General features: G+C 36.3%; 2 protein-coding genes across 4 annotated transcripts in view; both read right to left on the bottom strand.

The window, feature by feature from the left end:
• LOC113066757 (hepatocyte growth factor receptor-like) overlaps positions 1-10,028 on the bottom strand; it is a 42,239-nt gene extending 32,211 nt beyond the window's left edge. For both annotated transcript variants that reach the window (XM_026238774.1, XM_026238775.1), the window contains exons 1-2: positions 9,838-10,028; positions 7,134-8,328 (exon numbers count right to left, since the gene is read on the bottom strand). In XM_026238774.1, the coding sequence (XP_026094559.1) occupies positions 7,134-8,318 (1,185 nt within the window). In that variant the 5' untranslated portion in view covers positions 8,319-8,328; positions 9,838-10,028. The remainder of the gene's footprint in view (positions 1-7,133; positions 8,329-9,837) is intronic.
• Positions 10,029-14,450: 4,422 nt separating this feature from the next.
• Positions 14,451-22,600, bottom strand: cav1 (caveolin 1). Of its 2 annotated transcripts, XM_026238771.1 has the most exons (3): positions 22,360-22,600; positions 21,437-21,604; positions 14,451-16,837 (listed from the first exon to the last, which is right to left on the bottom strand). In XM_026238771.1, exons 1-3 carry the CDS (start codon positions 22,393-22,395, stop codon positions 16,496-16,498), a joined length of 546 nt encoding a protein of 181 aa, XP_026094556.1. In that variant the 5' UTR covers positions 22,396-22,600; the 3' UTR covers positions 14,451-16,495. The 2 variants fall into 2 exon arrangements, with proteins under 2 accessions (XP_026094556.1, XP_026094555.1); XM_026238770.1 differs by lacking the exon at positions 22,360-22,600 and having other exon boundaries at positions 21,437-21,688.
• Between the last annotated feature and the right edge of the window lie 1,103 nt (positions 22,601-23,703).

Below are 23,703 nucleotides of genomic sequence, written 5' to 3'. Positions count from 1 at the left end.
GGATCCATTCAAGGCATTAGCAGAAACACCCATTCATTATAGTAGTCAAGATGAGCACGCTCAAAACATCACTCTCGGCCACAGTCCATATGCATACTGGAATAAAAACCTCCAGCCTTATGCAAGGAGCATGGATCTGATAAAAGGGTAAAGAGCACGGCTTTAAAACCATGAAGCGTTGAGACCCTTTAAAAGATCAAATCCAGCCCCTTTGTGGAAGAAAAGAGAGCCAAAGCATTCAAATGCCTGGTTTGCAGTTGGCCAGAATAATCTATTCCAATCTTGACTGTAAAGGCTTGGCAGGGCCTGCTTTTCTGTGATGATCTTACATTTTTTCACATGTCAGAGGGAGCAAAACGTGCCTATGACTGGACAGATCAGACACAAGAGTTGATTTTATTTTGGGAGCTGTTTAAAGAGTTTTGCAGATTTTCTGTTCCTAATTTCAGCTAATTTATTTCCACGCATGACATTCTTCAGAGAACTTTGCTCCAAAGAGATGCCCGTAAACTCAAAAAAGCTGAGAATGAACATGTGTTAAGGCCATCTTGACACATTTAGTATGCTAAACACTGTTAGGACAATAGGAAGAGACTATTTGATGATAATTTTTATAAGAGGAATAGTGTCTTGGTAGACATTAACACATTAAATGGCTTTTTATCAGGAGTTGGCATGATCTATCTTTCCTGTAGTTGACACTAAGAAGCAGTTATGATGAAATCTTTATGTCAATGTAGGCTTTCACAAAAACACATACACTACACTTTCTGAGCAGAGATCAAGGACTTTACTAACAAAGTGCCCTCTTTCTGCCAGAAAAACACAACCAACTTGATAAGAACATGAGCATGCAGCAAATTCTGTCCTTAGTAGTCATACTTCTCAGCACTATGATTCAAAGCGTGCAGGTGGGCATTAATAAACACATCTGTTTGATTTGAAGTCTATAGGAGGAGAAAGGGGCACTGACCCATCTCTGGTCACAGGCAGGGGAGAAGGATTTGGTGAATACAATAGTGAGAAGTGATAACTCTTGGTTCTACTCCTTTCTACACTAGGAGAACTGAATGATTTTTAACGGATCATGAACATGTATTCTGCTGTTGGTTCTGTTTATTGACTCAAAAACATAAAGCACAACCAGCATATTCTGATTTCTGAATACACGACTCTTATGAAACAGTTCTTTATAGTTAATCAAAACATACAGCCACTGTAGTCCAATTCCCCAATTAATAATTCTTATAAGCGGTGAATCAAAAACATAGTGAAAGGTTTTTGTGGTCTGATTCCTGAATGAAACAAAGCACAAGACCAGAATGAATGACCCTGAGTTAGTTGATGCTTTTAAGTAATTTTACAGAATGATTCATATAGTTCCTTAATGACTCTCTAAAAAGAACTGGCTCCTAATAATCTAAAACATATTGTACAATGGGACCAGTGAATTCCTATTTCCAAATGAATGAGCTGGATCTTTTCTGAATTAAAATCCTTTCAGTATGAATCAGTCAGAGCAGTTACATACTTATTTGAATGTCTAACTATTACTAAATGATGTTTCATATGATAATATGCAGTAAAAGCTAAAATAAAACGACGGATTCTGTTATAATCACAGTGTTTTTTACAATATTTTATTTCATTTATTAAATTAATAAAAATAAAAAATAAACATTGAACATGAGAAACCAATAAAAAGTTTGAATAAATGCACACTTATTTCTGATTTGTTGGAACTTTTTTCCTCAATTGTTTTAAAAAATGCTATTGAAACCATTAATGAACAGGAATCATAATCTGAATCTAAAAAAGAATCATGAAATTCCTTTTGATTCCCATCCCTATTCACAGTGCTATAACCCCTGCATGACTGACACCTGAAGACCACTCCATTAGCTGAACAAACACTGGGTGTCATTCCCTACAAAACTCACAAGCCATGTATCAGGTAAAAGCTATCTTTTCACACGATCACACAGGCCATGTCTACTGAAGGATAAGCTTGAGAATATCTAACTGAAATGCTGAATGAAGAGCAGCCTCAGATAAGCTCTTATTTGTGGTGCATTGTTGAGTTCCTAGCAAAGCCGCGTTTCCACCGCAGGAACTTTAACCAGGAACTAGGGACTTTGAGCTGGTACTCGGTGTTTCCACTGCAGAAACCATGATCTGAATAAAGTTCTGGGTAAAAAAATACCCCTCAGAAAGTCCCTGCTGGCGAGGTAGTACTTTTTCAAAGATTTGGAACTTTAAGGGGTGGGACTTGAGCGCTAAACATCCTGATTGGTGGATTTCACGCAGCATTGTGATTTCAACCACCATTTATTCGGATCATTTTCGAATAATGAAATGTAGTTTTAAAAGTGTTTCAGGTGTGGATGTACTTGTTTAAAACTCAAACCTGTGGTTTATTTAAAAAGACAGTGCCTATTTAAAAATGTGGACACAGTCAGCTCCACGCGATCAGCGTGACATAATATGACATAATATTTTGTTTCATTGTAATGTAACATTAGGCTATATAGGCCTACACATTTCCCTGAACTACATTTCTGCTGCTATTAATATGTTTAAATAAAAACGAAAGTGGTGTTTGATAACATATTTCATCTTATTGTAAATATACAGTGAGGAAAATTGCAGTAGCCAAGGCGAGCTGACTGATGTTATCAAGTACGCTGCTGTTTGCAGAATTACCAGACTTGCATCTTCTCGTCCGAGAGAGATCAAACTCCCAAGTAGAACTAGTATACTTTGTATTGAGCAACGTGCACAGACCCATGTCACCAGACTATTTGCCTAATCTTGACGGTACTTTAGACCATGGTGGAAACACAGAAAGCAACCGGTCTGGGGGAAAAAAAGTTCCTGTGAAAAAAAGTTCCTTGTACAATTGTTCCGGGTAATTTCGGTGGAAACGTGGCTCTAGTTATAAAGTAGAATAGTTCCTGGCCAATCCAGTCTGTTCCATTTCTTAAGCACACATTCATTCAAGCTTGTATCCACTGTGTCTGTATTAGCACCAGGGCAGTACGGCGTAATGGTGCTTTTGACCTAGTGGAGGAGGTTGAGTCCTAACAAACCTCGAAAAGTTTATTTGTGGTCCCCGCTGTGTAAGCCAAAAAACAATTAGTAGAAGTCTTTGAACTGCACCAAACAATTAGTCTGGATTGGTCAACTCGAGTCGTTTAGCGGTTTCGGCTGATTAAATTTCCAACATGGCCGGACTCATTAAATGCTTCAGTGGGTTTTTAATTTACACCTGGTCAGGATGTCTTTAACCTTACATGGAGGTTTCAGAATTTAGCTCTTTGATGAAACCTCGTGCTCACAAACCCAGAGAGGTGGAAATTACTGGAGGGAGTAAAAAAATGAGGAAGTGAAGGTATAGTGGATGCCAGTGAAGGATCAGCATGCCTCTGGGCCATTGACTCATCAGCCTCACCAAAGCAGTCTCTCCCTTCACCTGACACTTACACATGTTTCTGATTTATGCCCAGAGAGCACAAGTTTTTCAAACCTGAGGGCTGTGTTAAATACTGGCCAGTTATCACAATAACGAAGAAAAACAGCTGTAGTGCAATAAACCTGGTGTAAACAGTAGAGTATGAGCCAATCATATGCTTGTTATGTGAAGTTCCTCCTGAAAGACAGATTGTAAGCGCAGACGTTGTGTGCTTAAATGCTTTATGAGACTATTTAAGACACACAGGTGTAATAAAGTGGGAAATCAGTAGCTTCTGGGAAGAGAAAACAAGTTATTTCAATAAGGCAAATTATAAAATTTACTTATATTTTAAAATATAATAATATTATAAAATGTATAAATGAATCTAATATGTAAATATGATCCTCATAAATTAAAAAATAATACTAGAATAATATATAATAGAATTACTCAGTATTATAAATGTAAATAATTAGGAATATGTATATTAATATAATATCTAAATATAGTATAGATCAAATATACATTTACACACACACACACACACACACTTTTTGTTATATTTTAATTTTATATTATATTTGAATTATATATTATATTCTTTATATTAAAACATATTAAACAAAATATTACATTTTTACACACAAATACTATAACATTTTATTATTATTATTATTAAATTAATGTGTTTTATTCAGTAATCTCTAATAATATTCTAATATTATAGACTTTTTAGCCAAGGGAAAAGTCAGCACAGTAAACATAAGGACATGAACGTCAGATACATCCCCACAGGCGCTCTCATCCCCAGACGTGAGATGAACAGTTCACACCTGGATGCCAGCTGTCCAGTCTTCTCTGGCTAACATTAAGCTCCAAAGTCACGCAGGTTTCCTGCCAGGGCAAGGCTGCCAACATGAGCTCACTGTAGAGGCTTGACATTTTGAGCAAACACACAGCTGCACATCTCCACCTGCCCCCTGGTCAGAGCTGTTGGTCTGTGATGTGTACATGCATGCCTGTTTTCGTGTGCCTTTGCCAGAAATGATTCAGGGTGACTTAATTCCTCAGTACAAACATCAACTCACCCATATAAAATACATTTCTTATACATGTGTACATACACACAGAAATGCAACCATGCATGTAGCTTATCGCAGTTTCTCAGACAGGATACAACAAGTACTGTGTCTTTCAGCAATATTTTGCACCTCCCAGCTGAGACCGTGGTCTATAAATGATCTAGATTTTGCAGTTTTTGCACAAACACATCTTGGCATAAGCAGGCCGCGGCACGTACACTTTTCACATGTGCTAAGTACAGTCCATTAGCGTGTAACACTGTCCTTACATGAACAAAACACATTATAATGAAAAAAGGTTTAGCAAGGTACAAAGAGCTAAAAGTATCTGATTTAAATTGATATTTGCTTGCAGTCAAAAAGATGTGGGAAACAGTGCACAGAGTACATTAAAATCAATGCACTGACTGTTCACTTTGCCTTACACTTAAGACTTGCCATCTCAAAACATGTTCATTTAACCACAGTGGCGGTGATAATTAAAATTGATGTCGATCAAAACTCCCTCTTCAGGAATTATATTACAGACGGCAATCAATCAAGACTTAGATTAAATTTTAAAGTAATCAGCATTTGCCAGTTGTTCCCCTGATCAATTGTAATCTAATGATAATTTGGACTTTAAATGTGGCTGTTTGTTATTGCCAGTCTTCAGTGCACCCCTCCCCTCTGCTCTTTCAAGACAGGGGGAGCTGGGTTTGTTGGGGTGGTTCCAACTCAGATATATCCATTATTCCAAACAATAAGGACTATATTTCTGTCTGTTTTATTAACGAATATTGCTGAGCTCCAGCAGACTGGCCAATCGATAATTTTAAGAGCTTGGGTGAAGTCTGAAAGCTGTGGTGTTTTTTTCTCGAAGGGTAAGAGTCTATTACGGACTTTGGCGATTTATCTGATATGATTTTCAAACAACATTGGCTCAACATTAACAAATAAAACAGGAATGTAAGGCTAAATTCTGTCAAAACCAAAGCAATTTATCATGCCTTTTTACAATGTAATTGTTTTATGACAGTGCGTCAATTGCCCCTTTATGGGAAAAGACAGATTCTGCATAATAGGGCTGGGTTTTGACACAAATTTCACAATTCGATTTCACTATCCTTCACAAGCTTGCGACTCGATCAGATTCAATAACGATTATTTTGGATATTTATCAGAGTCGGGATATGGCTAATTTTTTTTTTTTACTCAGCCCTACTGCATAACATATGCTTCTGGTATCATAATTCTCAACTATGGCACCATGATTCGCTATCTGTCATAACACACTCAGGCACACACACAAAACAAACAAATGCACATGCACACATTCACACACTTATGGATAAAAACTGACCTTTCAAATATTTCTTCAAAGGTGCCTAGGGAAATATCTTTCAACTGGCTTGATACTTTAAAAGCCATTTAAGATATGAATGAAAACTGATAGAAACACAGCTGACTTTAAGAATATGTTTGGATCAAGGATCCACAGAATGAAAATATTTCAAATGTCTTGAGTGCTTCAGTGTGCGGATCTTCTGCTGTAATAAATGATTGGGTGCACTTTGTGAGTTTGGCCAGATAAAGTTCAGGGCACTGAAACAACTACACCAGACTGGAGAGCTGTGACACTCCGGTCTGGCCCATATGAACTGCTGAAGCAAACAGTACAAAGACTGTTAGAGACAGTTGAAGAACACCTGCTGAGAAGTGATCTGGGCTTCCCCACTATATGGACTCTGATAAGACACCACGCAAGCAAATAGAATAATGCAGAGAACAATGAGTAATAAATAATGAGTAAAACTTGTCAACACCTGATTCACATCAACCTCAAGCAAATCTAGGTTACCTATCAAAGAAAATGATCTGCTATCTGCACATCAATACGGTCACCAAATAAACTGATCGCAAATATTAGCTGATTGTTATGCAATAAAAAGTCTGAACTGCCACAGTTGTGTTCATTTTTATATTGGTTAAATAAGCAGCATAGTTGAACTGCTGTTAATTTTAAAATAAATGTACAGAATCAGCTGAGAGAACTCCTTTTATATGTAAGCAAAATGGATATTTAAACTGAAATATACCAAAATGAATTAGACTCAGAAATGAATATTTCTCCGTTAATTAAGTGCATCATCCAGGCATCTGAAGTGCACTTCATTATAGAATTTTCAGTGTGCACACACCAATTCCTTTTGCTGTCCAGCTTTAGTAGTTCTCGAACATCTGGACATCTCTGTATACACTGACTTTACATATAACATGTGTCTTACTATTCAGATCTGAGCCACAACTATGCTGTGTAATGAACTCTGGGAAGTAATAGCCCTGCATTATTGATGGACGGGTCCTACGGGAGTCGTCAGCAGTTAAATTTGTGTCATTTATTGATTGGCATGATTTACTGATTTATCCAACAAATAGTGATGGATGAGTAAAAAAGATGAGGAGGGTCAGTGATTTATGATGGTCAGAGGATAAAGACAAGCAATTAGGCTGACAAGAAGTCAAATTTTGAAAGGCAACATTTTGAAAGGGTCAGCAAATACCCTGTTAGTTAAAACGGACTGGAGAGCATGCATGATTTAGTTGAAACCTCTTACCTGGTTGAGGTTTTTCTCCTCTGATCCTGGAAAGTGACTGAGCTTCCTTGTGTATCCCTTCTGTATGAAATCCCTGAAGAAGTTATTGATGTCTGTGATGGAGATAAGGCAAACGGCAGAGCTGGCCGTGGGCTCCGGGGAGTCTGGTTTGCTGCGGGCAAAGGCAGCAAACAGCACGTCCTCTCCTTCTTTCAGGCCCATCTCCTGCTGAAAGTCATAGCCAACTTTGGCCACATGTGCAGCCTGGAGAACATTGAAAACCACTTCAGCCGAGCGTTTCTTTCTTCTTCGCTCAGCGTAAATGCACTCAAAGGGCATTTCAACATAGCGCAAGATCTCAGGATCTGAAGAGCACATGCGTACGATCCTTGTGTGGAGGGCACTTGAGCTGCCACCTTCTCGTTGGACAGTGAGAAAATACACATATGGGCCGCTCTGGAAAGAGTAGACATAGCGCAGCGGGTAGTTCCCACGCAGCCCTGGGGCCAAGTCCATGTAGGATTGTTCAGAAAAGAACTCAAAGCCGTCTTGAGTCTCTCGCATCTTCCTAACGGAGATGGTGTGGTGGAGACGTGGCACGGTCGAGTCAAGTGGCTCAGAGTTTGCAACGAAGAACCTCACAACTCCGCTGCTCATCACATTTAGGATCTGAGTGCCCGAAGGTCCTACCAGACAGTCCGGGCAACCGTGGCTGCTGTCTTTGTTCTTCTTCGAATACATGCAAGTAATTTCCGCATCCAGGGGTCCATCCTCTAACAGGTAACGACGGCAGACGCCGTTCCCAACTGAACCACAGCTGAAGAGCTCAAGATCATAGAAAGTCTCCACCAATAGGGCCATATTGGTGTTGTTCATGTTTAGGGGTTTGCTTTTGCAGCCACTGCATGGATCTGGTGCACTACAGTCTTGACCCTCACGAACCGGTCCGGTATTACTATATTCATGTATCTTCTTGAGGTCTTTCGACAAGACGTAAAGCTTGTCGACAGCCCCTACATACACAGTTCCATTGAATTCCAACAGCTTCTGTATGGGAGTGTCAGACACAAAGTGAGAGAGCTCATAGTTCACAGAGAGGTCGAGTTTGGAGCTTTCTATTGGTTCCTCACATTGACTCTTCAAGCCCCACAACAGCGTCTGAAGGATGAGGACGATGGAAGTGGCTTCAGAATAGTGAATTCTCATCTTTGTTCTTCTACAGAGTAAAATGACAACATTTATTTAGAAACAAAATAAATGTTTTTCTTACATTTACATTATGAGACTCATTAAAGTTTTTACAGTAAAAAGACACTTCATGTACCATGACCTGAAGTTGGATATTTTAATTTACTTGTATGCAACAAAGTTTGATTATCATCTTAATCATTCGGAATTAAAACAAGGCATATTTTGAAAGACATCTGTAGTACCCATTAGTGCACAAAACAGAAAGACACAAATCCTTTATGAATCAAGACAAGCAACTCAAGCCACACGCACTGCAACAACAATGATATCTCTAGTTTCCTTGCATTGTAGAAGCCTCAATAATACACCACTCACTGTTATGACGAAGCTATGGATAAAAGAAAGAGGGGAACACTAAACAGTCCTCGTGCCTCTGACTTAGACAGCAATTTTGTGGCGGTGTACCAAGAGGAGGCGAATCATCAAAGAGTCAGCCTACACTGAGTGCACTGCGGTGACAAGTCTAACTTTAGACAACATTCTCAAGGGAGTAGTTGATAAACTCAATTAAGCCTGGTAGGCTGCGGAAGACGGAGAAGTGATTTATTGTTGGTGTACTTAAACGCTACTCCTCTAGGAGGTCGCTTTTATGGAGAACATGGGATTCACCCTAACTATTATCTAAGCAATTTAAGGGTGCTGGGCAGCACTATAGATCACTGCAAACTGAGTATAACAACGAGAGAGACTGAAGAACTGTTGCACTTGCTGTCATAGAAAGATTCAAACCAACACCTGATAAAACACTATCACATTGTCTTTCATTTTCATTAAATGCACTTCTAAAGGTAAACACTTATCCTCACTCACAGTCCTTATTAAAATCTGTTTTCTTGGATGGCCCTTGAAAGGCAGGAAACATACCAAGGAAAAAGTGTATTATTTAATACACTGGGATTCGTATAATACAGTTCCATGATGTTCTTATATAAAAATGCATTTACTTTATAGTTTTACCCTTTGCATCTCCTATGAAACTGAGCATGGAAAAGATATAAACATTTACCTCAAGTTAAAGATGGTGAGATTTATGCCAAGTTCTCTGCAGACCTATTTATCTATATTTCCCCAAGAAATGAAGGGCACTCATTTACTCTCTATCCCCAGATGAAAAAAAGGTGTAAAGGTTTAGAGATAAACGGGCCTACATTTCCAAACATTACGTTACTAAACCAAACAAAAGCTTTTCTTACCTGAGTTTCGTGGAAACCTACAAATTTACAATGACTCACACTGTCAACAGCTAAACACACAGCTTCCTCACAAGTCCATGAAAACACTTCAACTAAAATGTTTAGCAATAATAATTATAAAAAAGTATATTTCTGTTGATAGTGTATATATATGTATAAAAAGTAAGCTAGTTCAATTGAATAGTTCGCAGAACAACTCAAATTTTGGTGACATAATTTCCCAAAGGAATAACCTTCAGTAGTAGCCTAAATGCTCAGAAATAAAACAAACGCGTACTCACCTGTAAAATAAAGACACCTGTCGGAGACAGAAAGGGGAAATAATCACATATTTTAACGGTCCGTTTCTGTGGAGACGCGCGCGCTGTTTCTGACGGATGCCTGCAGTCTCGAGAAGCGGCGGTGAGTTTCTGTGCGCTTTCTGCTAAAAAGTTGCCCCCTCTCTCTCTCTCTCTCTCTCTCTCTCTCTCTCTCTCTCTCTCTCTCTCTCTCTCTCTCTCTCTCTCTCTCTCTCTCTCTCTCTCTCTCCTCGCTACCAATCACTGGGAGAATGCACACTCGAGTGACTCACGCACAGAATGGGTCACATCAGTTTAAAGGGCTTGTTGTTGTACTCTTCGCAAACGCTGCGGGTGCCAATGGACAAAATGGGTATCTCAGGTGAGCGTAGAAACATCAGAGGCAGTTACGTCACTAGCGGCGGAGTAACGGAGTTCGATGATTGGCTGCTGATATTTTACAATTATTTATTATTGGGGAAGTTCAATAAACATCAAATAAAAATGTTAGTGTTTGTAAACATGGTAAAGTTTTATTTTTATATCTATTTCGATTTTCGTTCCCTCTCTCCGTTTGATCCTAATTTAGCCCCTGGCTGTAGCCTATATATTTTTAAAGCGATAAAATTATAATAAAATAAATAATCATCAAATAAAATGACCTGCGTTCAATTTTGTATGATTTTGCATGTGGTTTTAAACAATACTGTAGCATTTTGTTGAAATGTAGGCTAAGTAAATGTGAAAACCTTTGACCTCTTATGATTTAGTTGACCATCAGTTATACTTTTTAAATAAAATATTTGTATTTATTTATTTATTTTATTTTTATAAAACATTGAAATGCAATTATGAAATAAAAACAAGTAGACAATTATAAAATAAAATACTTTTCAAATTCAACATCAAATATATAAATATTATATTTTGTGACTGAACATTAGATTTGCTGATGTAACATGCAAATATTCATAATAAGATTTTTTTTTTTAATTACTGACACAAATATTATTAATGATAATGAGAAGTAAGAGAAAAAAAATACCAAACACTGCGTTTGATGTCAGGATGAATGAAACTGCATTTTCTGGTAATTTTGATTTATAGTGTCATTAATCACCCTAATGACAAAACTGGTTAATTGCTGGTACATTATTGCATGGTGTAGCATTAAACTCATATGCATCGACCGTCTATCAATGACTAAGTGAGCTCAAAACATCAATAATTACATGCAACGGCTCAATACTCCGCTTTCAGAGGCTTTATGAAGTGTATCTCACCACACTGGAATGCCTGTCAGTATGTATCATATAAAGCCATCCATCTCTAAGCTTTAATGTAGCGTGAAGGTATTTCATATGGAAGGAAGTTTACTGTGGTCAACTTTGCACTACTCACTAAACCCGAAGTGTGAAATTCTGAGTCTGTGACTTTCTCTTCAGCTATGCAGGATCTTCATCCACCACCTGCCATGATATGTTATTGTCTTTTTTGAAGGGAGAAAGCTTATCATGATATCATGGAAAGACAACAACATACTTTTTGAAATTATTTGGCCAACGTGTCACTAAACGATAGTTTATTAGTAATGTGATAATACCTTTTTATCTGTCACCCTCTTATTGTACAACAAAGTTCATATAAGCCACAGAATAGCTATTTAAGGTGTCCTATCGCCACCTAGTGGTGACCTAGTCTTGGTTCTGTTTGTTTCAGATTTATGAGCTCATCAATAAAAGGAGTGATCTGGTGTCTTACACAGAGTGAGTGGAGGGAGGACACCACAGATAATGTACAAAACCGAGCCCTATAGATTTACTACCCACGCTAACTTAGTCTCAGTTTTTGTTTATGTCCTTAAGGTCAATAAAATCCCGGTTAGTGCTGACCTGGTCATCCTGCTTTACTGTAAAACCTCATTGACGACTGAACACTTAAACCTGCCACGATTCATTTGGAAAAGGGCTCTTTACTGTTGTGCACCTCAAGCAGCTGTAATTTAACTATCCTCTTGACATCAATATATGTTGTGCTGACCTGCAGGGATTGATGATTTTATTGCAGTTTATGATTTCTAACGCCTTAAAGAAATACACATATGACTTTCAGAAAAATACTATGCGGTTTTACCAGTAATCAAATGTATTTAAATCAGAAAAGGAAAGAAGTGACAGTATCTCAGAAAGCAACCTGGACTTATATTCCTCCACCCATGGGCAGTCTCAAAAGTATAATATATAACAAATTGGATTTGACAGTGTTATTCCAGGAAAGTTTGAAAAGGGTAAACACAGAGCTGCATTTTAAAATCTTTACTTTTAGAGATACATTCAAACCACTTTTAAAGCACTCAGGCTGATTAGTTTATCCAGCTGCCATTGTTTTCCTCTGGGTCACATAATTGCTCTCAACAACAATGAATGTCTGTATTTGTGATGTATTCAAATCAAATAATATTTTTTTTGTTTCTTTTTTTTCCTTCTTTTTTGCAATGCAATGCAATGAAGCTTCAGGTCCCTTGTGAAAAGTACACATTAGATTATATTTAAAATTAAAAAAATGTAGTATATATATATATATATATATATATATATATATATATATATATATATATATATATATATATATATACTGTATACACTACAATATTTTTATTGACAAGCATTTAAAATATACTGTAATGTCATTTCTATTGAAAATTTTATGTCATATATTTAAATATTGTATATTTGTAATGACACCTTTGTAATGATGAAGTTGCAATTTAGTACATTTCAAAAAGATTAACTTTAAATGTAACATCCAATAACATTTAAGCACATCAAAAGATTATTAAAACATAACGATTTACAGTGTACCTTAAAGTAAAATCTAAATGCACTTTTTTTTAGAAATGAATGAATGAATGAATGAATGAATGATGCATTTATATGGTGCTTTTTTGTTTATTGTTGTACACCTAAAGCCATGTACACCCATGCTTTTATAATCATTTGGGGGGTCTCTCCTAAGAAATGTACTGTACATAAGTGTCTTAAGACACATAGACATGAATCTATACTCTTTAATTACATTTAAGTGGCCTATTATTCCATTAATATTATGTAAGCTTTTTTTATATATATACTTTTAAGATTTGAAGTAAATTAGTGTATTTTTGTTGACAAGGAAAGTTTTTTTAGACATATTATTATTTTAGAAGGTGGTTATTTATATTGTTTTAATCCATGTGCATTTGATTATCTTCTTGTTGTAATAATCTTATTGTAATTGTTATTGCATTATAAACCTTGCTTGTGTAGCACTTTGGTCAGCATTTGCCTTTTTGAATGTGCTGTTTAACTAAACTAAACTAATCTAAACTAAACAAGAGGATCAAGAAAACATCAATTTTTCCCTCATTCACTCAGCACAGTTGGTCATAGTTCTTTATCCCAAGAGGTCACAAAAATCTCTCCTTTGTCCACTCAGTAGGACATTGTCCTGAAAACCGTTGCCAAACAAACCAATTCCACCTCCAGATTCAATAAATCTGCAAAAGACAACATGGTCAAATACATTTATTTCCTTTAATACAATTGAAATTTGGACAAAAATTGAGGGCATTTCCCTGATTAAAATGTTCCATGCAGCTGAATACACAGTGAGACAGGAGGTGTTTTTTTACTGTGTTTGTTACTACAGTGATGATGATTCAACTGTGCGCTGCCAGTGGAAATGAACACCTGGTGGTGATGGTGGATGGCTGCTCAGAAGGTTATATCATTTCTGTTCAGACAGCTTGGATTTGATCAAACTTGACTGGGTTTGTGCTTTCATTATTATTATTTTTTACTCAAATTAAATTATTAGGCTACATAATTTTATCTATGAACACTCCTAATTTTAAAAAAGACCCGATTCAAGGGTTAGATTTGGGAATCCACCAGATGACTGTGTGTTCCCACAGCGCCTGCAGGGGGTGCAAATAATTATTTGAAGCATTTTCAAGATTTGAATATGGGCAATTTTCCTATCAAATGTAGGCTCACCTGGCAGGCTTTCACGATATTTCTGTGTGAAAATGAAAGGAAATATTTTCAGATGATGCTGTTAATGTCTTTATTGTGATTATGATGAAGACATAGGAGTTATTATAGTTAACTAAAACTAAAACCTTAAAAAAACTTTGTATAAAACAATTAAGTAAAATAAGTATTAATTTACAAATAACAATAAAACCATAAATAATAAAAACCATAATAATCTCATTGATAATCAAATATAACATTGATGTACAGTAAGCTATTTACATTAATATTAGAAGAAAAATAAATGATTAGTTTCATTAGAGGATCCACTAAAGAATTATAAAAGAAAATAAATGTTTTTATGCTCGACATACAGTCCAAGTTCTCATTATAGAGAGCATAGATTCATTTCTCTCCACTTTATTTCAGTAACCATGCGTTTATTTCTAGCTGCTCTTTAAATACTGTAATATTAATAGCTGTGTGTTCAAGGACTGTGCCTGTTTTGTGCACAAATAAAGAAAGTCTTAAAATGACCACCCAGAGGTTAAAGCAGCCCAAAAGGGCTTTAAACAAAGTCCTAAAACAAAATCAAAGTCATTTAATCAAATACTTTTTTATTAGGAGGAAGCAAGGGCTATTTCTGGATTTGCAGCAGTGTGTCACAAATAAAACGTAGAACAAACCAGCCAAATGAAATCAACTTGATTTATATTACATTTTCTTTAATGAGCACAGCATTGTGTGATTTTACAGTAAAAGCAAGGAAAAAGTATTTCAGCTTTCATATAAAAATATCTAATCTACAGAGGCAGACTGAGTGAAGAAAATGCATTACAATAGATACTAAGACAGCAGATAGACAAAGAGGTGACCGAATCGAAGCAGGTAGACAAAAGATGACAGAAGTGAGTTTATGTCAGTACAAAATACTATATTCCCCACTTAAGCAGCAGCCTCCGATGCTGGAAATGTTAGTTTGCTGCCAGTATTTGCCAGTGTGTGTGTGTCTGTGTGTGTTTGTGTATGACAGTGAATAAACAGAAAAGCAGACAGGTTTGTTCACGGGACAAAACTTCAAACCAAATGATGTCACTTCTTTCTACAGATACAACATTAAAAAAAAATGAAAAAAAACAAGTTCTTCATCTTCAAAGACTGCAAATAAAGTATGAGTGTATGTTAAGGCTCTTAATAAAGTTCAGTCATCACAACCTGCTGGAAGATCTCGCTAGGTTGGTGTCCTATAGCTGCTAGCTTCATCTGGAAGTTGTAAAGACATTCTCTGCCACTCAAAAAGCTGCTGCCATGATGGCAGGTTTGAAGCGATATGTGTCAGGAAAGAGCCAGGAACAGTCTCTTTGTTAGTATATGCTGAGCTGGCAAAGGCAGGGGTACAGCGAGGGCACCTCTTTTGCCCCGTGTTTGGGCCATCCACCGTGTTTAATGGCAACATGCAGTGTGACGGGCAGTCTTGACATCAGTAGGGCCAAGCCTACTTTTTTTATTTTCCAAAAAAATAAACAAAAAACTTTTGGATTCCATAAACCCCATAACTCCAAAGGGCGATAGTACCCAAATGAAAGGATGAACATAGCAAAACTATTAGAATCTACTATATAATGTTTACACACCACCATGGAACTATTTTGGGATGACTATCAGTGAATGAAAGAAGACAAAATACAAACAAAACCTAAAAAAAAAAAAAACTCAGCCTTTTTCCAGCTGGCAAATCTTAAAGGCATAGTTCACGCCAAAATGATAACTCAGTCATTGTTTACTCAACCTCATATCTTTATCAAAGTTTGGAATCAATGCAGTCACATTTACTATTTGGAAAAACTTCACGTCTGAAATCCAGTTATTTTAATAGGAATATATGCGATCGATTGGGAATTTTGCAAAAGCTCTCTCCACCAACAGAGATTTCACGACAAATTCAAGTTGGTCGTGCAGATCCACATCAGCAGAAAGCTGCTTGGGTTGAAAGTGAGCTAAGCTTCATACATCGCAACACTATTGACAATAAATAGTGCATTCTTGTTGCGTTTTGCAAAATAATTGCAATTAATTAATGTGACCGCAATAATAATTTAATTATAGTGATCACTGTCAAGCTCCTAAAAAAAATAAAAAAAAGCACCATTAAAGTACCATATAAGTGGTCTATATGACTCACCCCTCTATATTTCATGTCACATGACCATGGTAGACTTTGGGCAAAAAACTCACAGGTCAGATGGATCACTTTTATGGTGGTTTGGAGTGACGAACATGGAACGACATGAGGGTAAGTAAATAACAGAATTTTCATTTTTGCATTAACTGCTTCTTTAAAAGGCTGAAACGGTATTCCTACGTTGATGGATGCTAACAAATGACAAAATTGAATTTTAAAACATGTCCCCTACACCCCAAGGAATCCAAAGATGAGAAGAGACTGATCTCATGGATAGAACAGAGACAGAGAGAAGAGTCTTATCAAGGGACACCTAAATACAGTGCAACTCTCCATCGCTGTTCACTTTTTTGCCTTCTTTTTTTAGAGAGATTACATTTGTTTTATCTTCTTGCATCGGACATTGGTTTCCATTGACCTGCCCCATCCCACCCCGTCCCTCTGGCTCTTTTCCTTCTCCCTGTCCCTACACCACCTTGGTGGTAGTGACCCGGACGCTGCTGAAGCACTTTCCCATGGCTTCGAAGAGCGGGTCGCAGAAGGTGTGCACACAGATGGAGTAGACTCGACTGACACAGTGGATCTCGATTAGGTAGCTCTTCACACAAGGCACCACCGCCCAGATGTGGATGAAGGAAAGGATGGCGAAGAAGATGCCCCATACCAGGGCGAGCGGGATGCCCACCAGGGCCGTCAGCAGCCTGTAGCACCAATACTTGGTTACTGTGAAGGTGGTGAAGCTCGCTTTCCACACGCCGTCGAAGCTGTAGGTACCAGCAGGCTCAGCGATCACGTCCTCAAAGTCCACCTGGAGATGAAAGGGAGTTCAGAATTGTATTATTTTGTAATGGAATTAAAACATTTTGTATTCTTATAACCACAATTTAGACAATCATTTAATTTTGCACAACTGGTTTCAAATTCACCCATTAATGACTTTATATCATTAACATGATCAATACTTTTTCATAAAAACCTCAATCTACTGCACATCTTCTGCCTCCTGGTGGATTGTACATGATATTATTCAGGTAGTAAAAAGACTTTTAATAGTATTTAAAAATGATCTGCCTCTGTGTTGCAATATGGATGTTTTGCTAGGAAATCTCTGCTTATTAAGAATAACTTTTGAATTATTATTAAATATATAAATATATAAATAAAGTATAGATACATACATATATATATGTTATATATGAATACAGCAGGTATGTTTGTAATGCATAAAAAAGAATGCATTTTTTATAATTTTAATTTATATAATTAATAATTTTATAATAAATAATCAATCAATCAATCTATCTATCTATCTTAATACCTAAATAAATTTAATTAAATAAAAAAAATAAAAAAAACTAATTTGTTCATTGCTGTAATGCAACTCATAATTTATGCCAACCACAATTAAATGAAATAATTAAAATAATAAACAAAGTTAAAATATTTCAATACAATTTTATTATTTACTATCCATCCACTCTCCAGATCACTTGTCCTATGAAGGGTCATGGGGATGCTGAAGCCCATTCATTTTATTATACATATATTTAAGTGTTTTATAAGTTTTTGAAATCAATAAGTTATTATAAAAACTGGAGTATTTTTGCGTGTTTTCATCCATATCAAGTGTCCTGACATTAAGAAAAGCAGCATGACTCTTCCTCCACATTCCTCACCGACAGCATCTTTACATTATCCAGCAGCCGGCTCTGCTTGACTCAGACTGGTACCACACGGTTCATGCCCAAGTCACCTTGCTCTAAACCTCCGGTATCAACCGCAGACTGGATCAGATAGTCCCTGACACCAAACACTAACATTTAGAAAAGACATGTACATATAATACTCATTTAACAAGCCCTGCAAAGCTTGGTTTAGATGTTCCTCCAGCTGGCAAACCTCACACCATCCTGGTTTAACAGTACACCACTTGCTTTTAAATGCAGATGTGTTTATTTCAGTTGTGGCACCTTTGATTATACAGGGTTAGAGCACACACAAACACACCCCATCCTTAACAGTCAAGATTAAGCTAATATTTACCAACTCCTTTTTGAGCAAGCTCGATAACAAAATCTAGCTGAGCAACTTCTAATTGAAAAACAGCAGTGTTGTTTATGCTGCTCTATTAACCTAGTCCCTGAAAATGGCAGTTTAGACTTTTTATATGAGTTTAAACTGCATACTAGAAAAAACACTGGTTAAGCAGCTCAATCTATGTTATAAAGCTGATTCATTAATAAAAGCTTGCTGGTTAAAGTTAGTTAAGAAGCCTTATAGGCACACCAACACGTCTGAATGGAAAGGTAGTGTTTACAGTAAGTTCTTGTAAGAGTAAAATGATGAATTACTACTTGTAGTCCAAGGACTTAATCATGGCTCAAATTGGCAAAAAGCACCAGATTATACAGTCATATATTATAAGCCTGTCCTCCCTGTTCATTTATCTACAGTATATCCCAATTGGCCAGACACATAGTTTCTTTTACTTGAATATTACAACTATGACTTTCAACAAAGTTCAAATAAACAGTTCTTGAGCTGACTGCACAGTGTTTTCTGATAACACCCTCACTGTACTGACAGTATCAGCTTGCATTCTTCAAACCTCGGGCTTGTGATTATATGACCAGTCCACACACAGTTAATAAATCACCCATGTGCAGTAAACAGTTTATGGATGAGTAAAATGAGTGCACTTAAACATGAGAACAATGATACATTTAGTCAAAAATAGTTGTATAAATAAATATATTAATTTTCAAACTGACAAATAAGTATACATTTAAATGGTTTATTTGAAATTTTAAATAAATAAATAAATAAAAACAAAAATGTAAATAAATGTACCTCTTTTCAAACTGACAAATAAATCGTCACATTTAAAATTGAAATCAATAAAATTCATGACAAGAAAATTCATGAAAACTAAAAATAAATAAATCATATTTAAAAATGAAACTATATTTAACAATACAATAAAAAATAAGGTTAAAAATTTATATATAAATCACTTATCAACAAATGAATAGACATATTTAAAACAGTATAATTTATATTCAAAAATGGAGCTATATTTAAAAACTAAATTTATATATAAAATAAAATAAAAAAATAAAGTAAATATCTCAAACTGACTAACACATTCAAAACTAATAATTAAATAATAGAAATTCAATAATTAAAACTAATGCTTTAAAAATACATCTGTTTAAATAAAATAAAGTAAAATGTAAATAGAAAAATAAATATTTTAAAATGCGGCTATATTTAACAATAAATACAATAACATAAAATATATATAAGATTAATTAAGAAAGTAAATAAATAAATCACTTTTCAAACTGACAAATAAATAGACATATTTAAAACATATTTATTTGTTTAAAAATACAGTTATATTTAATAATAAAATAAAAATAAATATAGAGCTTGTTATCTTATTTTTAAATAATTATCCATATACAGTCAAATATGTAGTACTTGGACAGGCAAAATTTGCTATTGTTGCTGTTGTTGAGGATCCACAATGGTTTTAAATTAAAAAGCAATTATAGCTACATTTGTTACTTTTTTTAAATCCTTGATCACCATGCCAACAGCCTGTGACTCATTTCAAATTGCATATTCATATCCAGTGACAAAACACCGAAGCCTTAATGTTGTAACAGTAGCAGCTTAAGAAAGTTTTCCTCTTTCGGTCAGCCAAAAATTATATTATTCCAGTAAAAAAGACTGGGGTCATCTCGCTCTGTGGCCCGGCCCTAAACTGTGCTCTGGCCACACTCCCATGTGGAATCCTGCTCCAGCGTGCTATTAAAAGAATGCACTTTTATGAGAGGAAAATAGTCTGTTCCAAGGGAAAGCTACGCATGAGTTTCTGCACACAAGGATCTTTGATGTGGATCTCTGTGGGAGTGCATTTGGACCACGAGTGCATCATGGTCTGGAGGAACGCCCCATGAGTGTGAGTGTGTGTGTGTGTGTGCTCGTGTACAGAGAATTTGTGAAAATGGAGATGGGAATTCCCTGCTACGCTCTCCTACGCAAGACCACTGTGAGTGCTCAACCCCTTTTAAGGCCAAACTTAAGAGTGTGTGCACAAATGAGTTTGACTTGTGACATCAATCCCATAATTCTTAGCAAACATCAAATTATAAGAAGAAAAATTGCTTTCAGTGTTCTCTGGATTCAATTTCAGTCAAATCATAAGAAGCATTGGATTGCACGTGTCCTCAGGGAATGTGACTCAGTCTCATGTTGAGACGGGAGGGAAAAGGACACGAAATAAAAGAAGAAATAAGGGATGGGAAGAAAAGGGCGGAGATGGATGCAGGGGGATCGTTTTCGAAAGCTGAGTGTATTTCTGTATCATCAGGTGACCTGTTGACTTTTCTTTGAGAAAGTTGCTACAGTATGCAAGGCATCGCCCCACGCCCAGGAAACTTTTCGCGAAGAATGTTAGGTGTGCAGCCTTTGCTCAAAAACAGGAAACAGTTCATATTTCCTCTATAAAATAACGCCTTACTTTGACAGCTCCTCACTGCTTTGGAGTTACCAACGCCACATGCCTTTCAAAATGAGAGCGCCATGCTATTACTGCATGTAGGATTTCACAAACTTGTGCCACAGTCCCAGCATTTCACATTGCGAAGACAGCTGCTCCCGTGATAATTGCTTCCACCCTGTTGGGAAATCCAGCTTAAGCTGGTAGCTGCGGAACAGCTGGTTTCTAAGCTGGTTTACCAGCTACCATGCTCTAAAAAACAGATTGACCGGCTGGTTCAAGATGGTCTAAGACGTTGCACCAGCTTAGACACCAACTGCTGCTCCAAAACACCTAAAGTAGGGACACCAGCACTCCTGAATCCAATGATAGGGACCACGTAACTCCGGATGAAATGATAGATTCTACAAGGACTTGAAAAGACCTTTGTATCAGTTTTCAAAGACAGCTGCTGCTTGCAATAATTGTTTCCAGTGCCACTGTGACAAACGGACCACTGACTCACCACTTAAGTTATGAAGCCAACCAATTGTTTTCCCTATAAACTGTAATGTTCTCTGAACACATAATCATTATATTTATGATACTAAAATAATAATAAATAAATTACATAATGTAATTCAACAAAATATTATAAATTGTATAATACATATACTAAAGCAATCACGTATGCTATGTTCATATTACATCATGCAATTCCATGCACTTATCTATAAATAAATCCATTTGAAAGTGTTTTATTATTATTAAAGTGACTTTATGTTCATATTACATCATGCAATTCCATGCACTTATCTATAAATAAATCCATTTGAAAGTGTTTTATTATTATTAAAGTGACTTGCCAAGAAAGAAACAGTTGCATAAAGCAGCAAAAGTTCGTTGAGTGACTTACTGTACCTTGACCACATCGTCATTTAAATGCTTTGGGTCCCGATTGACCAGGTCAATCTCCTTGGTGTGGACATCCCGAAGGGTCTTTTCGTTGATGCTGTCGTTATCCATTTCTTTATTTTTTGGTATATAAATGTTCCCCTGCTTCCTGATGAACGGTGAGTGAGCGTAGTCCTGCGGTTCCAAAGAAAACAGAAAATGAAGTTCATGAGCGTGGAGGGGAGACTGGGGCGCAACTCGGCACTGCCCAGGCATGGGATGGTTTTAAGCGGATAGAAATGAAGCACCACACCCCTCTGGAACACAGCAGAGGGACCCGCCGCACGGGGGCGACATTTTACACTGTGCGTGTGCATATATGTATGTATGTATATATATATATATATATATATATATATATATATATATATATATATATATACATACACACACACACATATATATATATATATATATATATATATATATATATATATATATATACACACACACTCACAATTTAAAATATTTAGCCTACTATTTAGGGCATGTTAGTTATTCTGAACTTTAAAAAAAAGTTCTTAAGTAATTGCGTATCGTTTTGACATGCGTTACGTCACATTATTTTGGATTATTGAACATCTCATATTTTAGCTAATATTATTATTCTTTAAAGCTGAGTTTGCGAAAATGTGCATAAAGTGAAAAATGACGCGAGAAGTGCGGCTTGCTGTACACAAATACGTGCCAGAAAAAGATAAGACCAATGAGCAAACATGCGCGAAAGAAAAAAAATCGTAGTAGAGCAAATGCCAACACACCGCCTTCATGTGTTGATAAACCCCTAAAAGTGTTTGGGTATAATGTAGCCAACTTAGCTATAGGTTTGTTACAGAATTTACTCAAGAAATCCCGATTTGACATTTCTGAGGTAAAATAGGTGTCAGTACCTCTTCAGGTGTCCCGTCCTTGTATCCGCTAGTCATGCTGTCCCGTGCCTGAAGAGCGCTCAGATGAGTGTGTGGAAACAAGACAATCAGTAAAGAGGAAGCAGTGTGGGAGGCGTGGGGATATTGCTTACAGTGGGGAGTCCTTTCCCATAAAACAGCCCTCGTTTCTGTATACTGGCATCAAATAAAGCTTGTATCTACTGAGTCGTGTTTTATCTCTCCTGGGGTCTCTCATGGCATGAAGTGGGAGTTCCTCTCAGACTGAGGACAAACTGTGTGTGTGTTCAATGAATGAAACTGAAACCCTCCATTAGCCTGCCACTCATAGAGCTACGCAGTATTAGTGGTTGGATATTTTGACGTGATTTTTCCCAAATGGGAGGCATGTTTGAGCACTGTACCAACTTCTCCTGAACGAATCCCATGTACACTGCCAGAACGTCTTTCATTAGCACTCTGTTCCACTGTAAAGGTAAAGTCATCACTATTATAAAGCATCAAAATGGAGGATTGTGTAGTGACCAGACTTCAAATAGTATTGATTATCCTGAGCACTTACTGTCTGCTTTTCCAGTCCAGCATTTAAATTAGAAAATATATAGTTTTGTAAGGAAATGCATACATGACTTGAGGTGTATAAACCTAAGTTCGGTTTGCATACTGCAGTGTACCTCAAGGCAAGACTTGCACTTGGTTTGGAATGTTTTCAACAACAATAATGCCGCAGTTTAATGTTCTTCTTTTTCGCATATTTGTCCAACTTAACTATCATTTACTTTACTTATATATTTTAGTGTGCATTCACTGTGCCTAACAAATATTTCAGTATCTAGGTCAGGTTTTGGCAAAGTGAGGGATGTGACAGGCAATGCAAAATATGCAAAAAAAAAAAAAAAAACGACGGTGGTAGTGGTCAAAGGTCACTGTATAACTCTGGTAATCTTTTTAATCTTTTTAAACATTTTTATATAAAACTATAATACAAAGATTAGCATTATTAGATACTGTATTTATTCATCATTGTTGCATTATATAAAATTATAAATATATAAGATATATTTATGCATAATATATATTAACTTATAGTAGTAATTATTGCAAAATATTGACAAAATCCATAAAATTTAGCTGTTAAGAACTCAATAGAACACTTTGATCATTCTACAAAAACATATTCTTTTTTTCTGTGTGTGTGGGTACACTGCTATCCTCTGCATTCCTTATTGAACATGTCACCAGGGGGATTTTTTTTTCATCGCACAAGATGTTAAATCTTGTCAGGTAAACATTCCATGTGCCACATATTGATCTCCATGGTCTCTCTGCAAAGAAAACAATCAATCC

The sequence above is a fragment of the Carassius auratus genome, chromosome 50 (assembly GCF_003368295.1).
Source record: "Carassius auratus strain Wakin chromosome 50, ASM336829v1, whole genome shotgun sequence".
Classification (NCBI taxonomy): Eukaryota; Metazoa; Chordata; class Actinopteri; order Cypriniformes; family Cyprinidae; genus Carassius; species Carassius auratus.
The sequence above is the reverse complement of the archived record's forward strand: the minus strand, read 5'-3'. Positions and strand labels throughout refer to the sequence as shown.

What these genes read in the sequence shown, in the direction of transcription:
- cav1 (XM_026238770.1), bottom strand. Translation starts at nt 21,685, where the DNA reads ATGCCTGGGCAGTGCCGAGTTGCGCCCCAGTCTCCCCTCCACGCTCAT. An exon ending in TAAATGACGATGTGGTCAAG is followed by an intron (nt 16,838 to 21,436) that starts GTACAGTAAGTC and finishes TTTCATCTCCAG; the next exon opens with GTGGACTTTGAGGACGTGAT.